Raw genomic sequence first — 6149 nt, 5'->3', positions numbered from 1 at the left:
ATGTTAAATGCAAACATTTAAACACTTACATGTTGCAAATTACCAAATGGACAAGTAATTTGGGGGAGTTTGAGAAATTACATTTATTATGAATAATGTTAAATCGATGTCTAGATTTTATCTAAACTTCACAGCCCCAGGAAATATAGTGAGTTTCTCAAATTAAATGGAAAGAGCTTCACTGTCAGTTTCTACCATTTGGCTCTTTCACAAATCTGCTTCATTTTTTGTGAAACATTTCTGTGATACTAGAAGGAAAATATGAATCATTCTCATGTGTTAAAGTATCTTGGGCCAGGATTTATTAGAACGTTGGCAAAGACTTTATCTGCTCTGTCTTCACGTACAAGTATTGGCTGTTTCCTCTTGGGCTGATAATGGCACAGATTCTCATTTACTTTGTGGTCCATTTTCTTCTTATTCATGAATCAGCTTTGATTAAAGGTTATTTCAGAAGCCAAGCAGGTATCATCAAAAGACACTTTTGTGGCAGACAAGTAAGTGTCAGTGACAGTGATATCATCAAGCTCAGTGCTGAAATGATCTGACTCCTTGATGACACTGTAATTTAGGGCCACACTGTAGTTAGCGGGTTTCTCCACTGGCTTCTGCTTGCAGTTGCAGAGCTTTCTGAAGGCTGCACGGAATTTCTGGGACATGAGATTATAAATCACTGGGTTGATGGCACTGTTGAGATAAATGCAAATTCTGCAAAAGAGCAAGAACCAATTTTCTTGGAAAGGGCTGGAGAGAAACGAGTTGACAACGACAAGAGTCCTGTAGGGCATCCATAAAAGGGCAAACAGAATTACCACCACTGCCAGCATCTTGGTGACCTATGGAGAAATAAAGAGAAATGCACTGCAAACACAAATGAAAACAGAACAAACAAATGAAAATAAAAACAACTCCCTCCCCCCACCCCCCTGCAATTATTTCCCAAGATGTAGTCTGAGACAAGGACTTAAATGCAGGTGGTTTATTTGTGAGATCATCCCAGGAAACAGGATTAAGGGTAAAAAAAGAATGTGATGGAAGAGGAAAGCTAAGATGGGGTGATGGCTCCCACTGTGCATTTCAGGATTATCTGTCCAGGGAAAGAGAGGCCCTGGCATCTGTCCACTGGCTGCCATCTCCCTTTTGTTGAGGAGTGCCCTTAGGGGCTTTAACTGGTCCATACATTCAGAATTCTCCTGCTTGGAAACTCCTGGGGGCTTTAGAAAGAAACTTGAGGCAGAGAAGCTAGACAGGGGACAGTGAACACCAGAAACAGGATGCTCTCTGCAAATAGGAACCATCCACTATAACAATGGCTGCAATCAGAGTCCAGCTGAGAGAATGTGACACAGGCCACCATAAATGTCTGTGACAAGTGTTGGGAAACCTAGGGCCTAATCCCATCTTTACTTACCTTATATATGGCCCTGAGAAATGATTTTAACCTTATAGCTTGTCTGCAAAATGGAGCCAGTATTGCTCCCTTAAATCCAAGGAGGAACGTAATAGTTTGAAAAGGAGAAAATGTCTTTTTAGAAAGCCAATGGTTATTGAATGTCTACTATGTGCCAGACACTAGACTAACTGCTTTGCATATGTCACTACATTTAAAAAGCTGAAAACACAGGGTGCCTTGGTGGTGCAGTCAGTTAAGCCTCTGACTCTTGATTGTGGCTCAGGTCATGAACTCACAATCATGGGATTGAGTCCTGTGTTGGGCTCCCCACTGGGTATGGAGTCTGCTTAAGATTCTCTCTCCCATGCTTGCTCACGCACATGCTTTCTCTCTCTCAAAAACAAACAAAAAACCCACATTTAAAAAAAGAGCTGAAAACCTTCCAAAATATGTATGGCATCTTCCATTTTTCAAGTTAGAAAACTAACATGTAGGTGCTGGTGAGTACTTTGGCAGAAATGGCAGAGTCTTAGAGTTGGGATCAGAATCTAAGTCAGCCCAGATCCAAAGTTTTGCCTTTCTCAATGCACAACTTTCCTTCAGTGTAAAGGGAGATGCAAGATGGAGAAAATAAACTTTGAAATTTTACGTGGAGCTGACCCTACTCCTAAGAACAGCAATGCACAGGAGCTAGGACAATAGGTAGGATGGACTTGATATCCAAGATTGCCCAGGGACAAGATTACCAAAGAGCATCGTTTAGAAGATTCTTCTCTCACCTTCATGCTCGGTGAGCAGCTGGGGCTTGACCTGGACCCAGAGTTAGGTCATTTGGCTTTGTCTATATTAAGTGGTTTTAAGACCTTAATGAAATCATTCATCTGTACTTCCATTTCTCTATCTGAAAATATGCCTGATCATAGTGTTTCACTTACGTCATAGAGATATTGAGAAAATAAAATTCAAAAATAATGAACATGTTAAGGGCTTTGGAACTCTAAACCACTATGAAAATGCTATCCTTTGATTAGTGACAGTGTAAAGAGGACACAATATTTCAATTCTGTGAAGGGCATATTAAAATTGTAGCTGTGGTTATCTTTTGGGTGGGGAAGGTAATTGATTGCTCTTCTTCTAAAGCAACACTTTACACATTTAAAAATAAGTTTTCAGGGGTGCCTGGCTGGCTCAGTTGGTGAAGCATGTGACTGATGATTTCGAGGTTGTAGATTTGAGCCCCATGCTGGGTGTAGAGATTACTGAAAAATAAGAAAAATCTTTAAATAAATAAATAAGTACATACATACATAATTTTCAGTTATTTTTAGTCTCTTACAGAGTTTGAGAATTTTCAGCTTCCTTGGCCCAGACCTTCCAGATGTTCTGAGCTTGAAAACTACGCCAAATGGAAGGAACTGATTCTTCCCTCCTCATCCCTCCAGACTTCCCAGCTGTTTTACTGAAGTTAATACCAGCAGCCTCTATCTTGTTCTGGCATCGAGGGGAATCCTGTTTTCAGAGAGGGCTTTTTAAAGTTCTTTAGTGTAGAAATAAAGATTCCGCATCTAGACATCTATTCTGTCATCAGTATCTACTATAAATCCATCTCCCTACCTTGTAATAGAATCTATACCTGGTAATAGAATCCATCAGGGTCTCCTGAGTTGGAATACCTCCTTTTATCTCTAGCACTTAAAAAAATTTTTTTTTAACATTTATTCATTTTTGAAAGAGAGAGACAGAGTGTGAATGGGGAAGGGCCAGAGAGGGAGACACAGAATTCAAAGCAGGCTCCAGGCTCCAAGCTGTCAGCACGGAGCCCGATGTGAGGCTAGAACAGATCATGATCTGAGCCGAAGTCGGCCCCCCAACCGACTGAGCCACCCAGGTGCCCCTATCCCTAGCACTTTTAACCTTCTGACACTGGGGCTCTGTTTCACTCTTAGCCATATCTCTTTTGCCTCAGCTAGGAATTCCCCTTGCATCCTACATTGTGGAAGTAGATACTTTCTTGCTGTTATTCTTTCCAGATCTATAGCAACTGTCTCTTTCCTTGACTCTCCAAATATAATCTATGGCTACAAATAGCCTTTTTCTTTCTTTCTTTCTTTCTTTCTTTCTTTCTTTCTTTCTTTCTTTCTTTCTTTCTTTTCTTTTCTTTCTTTCTTTCTTTCTTTCTTTCTTTCTTTCTTTCTTTCTTTCTTTCTTTCTTTCTTTCTTTCTTAAACCATTACAATCTCTTTTTGAACAACTCCTACTACTTCCTTGCAGTGATACCTATGAGCTATCCACCTCCTCTCAGGTTCCTGTTTCCTCCCTTCTAGGGCCATCTTATCACTTTCTTGAAGCTCTCCCTGCCCTCCAAGAATGGTCCCATGTCCCCTCTTCTGCTTCACTCATTGTACCCTGAGCTTCTCTTCAGACTCAGTGCACAGAGTTAACACTTCACATTTTGCTCGCTGTGGGTAGAGAAGTTGTTCCATGAGATGGTGTAATTTTCACATTGGTTCATATAATACCAAGTAAAATATTCCAGAGATTCTGACTTCTTTCAGAGATAAGAAGGATTTACTCAGTCAAGAGGTTAACTGAAGCCTAATGTTTTTCTAAGAAGATTTTTAAGATTATAAGTAAATACTTTAATTGGTCCTAGGAAATCACTTAATCCAGTGATTAAGTATTCTGGGCTTCAGAGGGAGCTACATTAATTATCATCTTTGTCATCACCATCCCTGCCTTTGTCTTCTCTCTAGTACTCCAGGTTTTCTGACATCAGGTCACTGCTTCACACTCATTAACATCTTCCCACTCCTTGCCAAGGACTCAGCATTGGATATTTGAATCTGTGCTTCCTGAACGATGAGATTGGTACCATCACTTTTAAGTTCTTTATGATGGCTCATCATAAAGGTACGTAAACATTATCTTACTTAATGCTTATAATAACTCCATGTGTAAGCTAGTGTTAGCTCCATTTTGCATATTGGGAAACTGGGGTTTAAAGAATCTGTGTGATTTGTCTAAGGACACTACATGAGTAGTGAGTGACAAAGTTGTGACTCAACCTAAGTCTACTTAAGCCAAAACCCACGCTCCTTCCTTTATACTTTGCGCTCTCTCTCTCTCTCTCTCTCTCTCTCTCTCTCTGAAAGTCTTTTGCATTTCCAACTATGAGATTTCTACTGGGTTATCCCCATTCTGGTCACTTAAACCTTTAACTTCTTCTAAGTATAAATCCAACATACTTATTGCTGTTAAATTTCCAACTTAAAGGTTGAATTTCATCTGCCTTTGTGTTTTTCTCTACAATTGTCAGGTGAAACATTGAACCCACATTTAATAACTACCTACCTGTTTTCACTTAATGTCACTGAGGGAGCATTGTTTTTAAGAAAAGCAACATGTTTCAAGGTTAATATTTATGCCATATGCTTCCACAGTTCCCCAGGAAAACTTTGACATCACTACCAAAACTTTTTATTGCAATGAGCTATATCTGTCCACTTCTCCAATATATGGTAATCTTCTTCAGGGCATGGGTAAGTTTATTAATTTCTTTGTCCTCAGGGATTTAGTACAGTGTGTGACATAAGACAGCCCCCAGTAAATGCTGAATAAATTCAGGCATGGAAAGAATTATTTCAAAATATAGCCATGATCCTTTTCTGGATTGTAATTCTCTAACATATTGTTAGGGGATTTTTGCAAACATTTGACTTTGTAATATTAAAAAAATCTGTTTTAAGTGGAGATTGGTTAATTAATAAAATGAGTTCTAAATACATTTCAGTTTTTGTTGAAATAAATATATTTTTAAAAATGTAAGGAAGTGTGGAGTGAAATATGTTTCTAAAATTGATGAAGTGGAAAATACATCTCCAGTGGGATAATAGAGAATACATTTAACTCCACTTGTAATTATTTTTAGTTAATTCCCAGCATTTTTTATTGCATTTAATCACTTTCTAAAATATTCATAAGTTTTTAGTGTAACCATAGCTTGGATTTTAACAGCTCTTGTTCAGTATAGAAGCAAACACCTAGGAAAAAATGTCCTGGTGTTTGTCTTTCATACCCAATTAATTTCACTGTGGTTGTTGAAGTTTTATTTTTGTTGCTATTCCTTATCGCAAATAAAGTGACAAATATGCAAATTTGAAAATATCTTTGGGCCATTGTTTTTAAGCATTGACATTTTTGCTAGGGCAATGTATGGGATATGTGATAAGGTGAAAGATTGCTTCTTTACAAGCCTCTGTACCAGAATGTGAAGGTCCTTGAGAAACAGTATGACACAATCTTCAGGGAAAAGGATTTCACAACATACTTTTGATTGGGAAGGAATTTATCCATTCATTTAGGAGATTCATTTGCATCCCTACTGGGTGCCAGTCAATGTCCTGGCTCTTGAGGATTTGACGGTGGTCCAGAGAGACCTTGCCAATGGCTTCATGTACCTTATAATCTGATGGGCAGATAAAATACATTGTGATGAATCCTAAGACAGAGAAAAGTTTTGGTTCTATGAGAGTACCTGATCTGGAATTGAGGTTGAGTGGTGGTTTGTGACGGTTTTCTGGTCTCAGTGACATCTAAGCCAAAATCTGGAGGTAAAGAGAGGCAGGAAGAGTGTTCCTGAAGACACTGGATGTGTATGGTAACCTGGAGGCATGAGATAGCGGGGCATATCATGGGGGCCCGAAGTGATTTAGTATGCAAGTCCCAATTGCAGATCACGTGACTAAATGGAGCTCTT

General features: G+C 38.9%; 1 protein-coding gene across 1 annotated transcript in view; it reads right to left on the bottom strand.

The window, feature by feature from the left end:
- Positions 1–428: 428 nt before the first annotated feature.
- Positions 429–6149, bottom strand: part of TRHR (thyrotropin releasing hormone receptor) — a 43830-nt gene continuing 38109 nt past the window's right edge. The window contains exon 2 of the mRNA XM_047842788.1: positions 429–836. Within this exon, the coding sequence (XP_047698744.1) occupies positions 429–836 (408 nt within the window). The remainder of the gene's footprint in view (positions 837–6149) is intronic.

Source organism: Prionailurus viverrinus, chromosome F2, assembly GCF_022837055.1.
Source record: "Prionailurus viverrinus isolate Anna chromosome F2, UM_Priviv_1.0, whole genome shotgun sequence".
Lineage (NCBI taxonomy): Eukaryota > Metazoa > Chordata > Mammalia > Carnivora > Felidae > Prionailurus > Prionailurus viverrinus.
The sequence above is the reverse complement of the archived record's forward strand: the minus strand, read 5'-3'. Positions and strand labels throughout refer to the sequence as shown.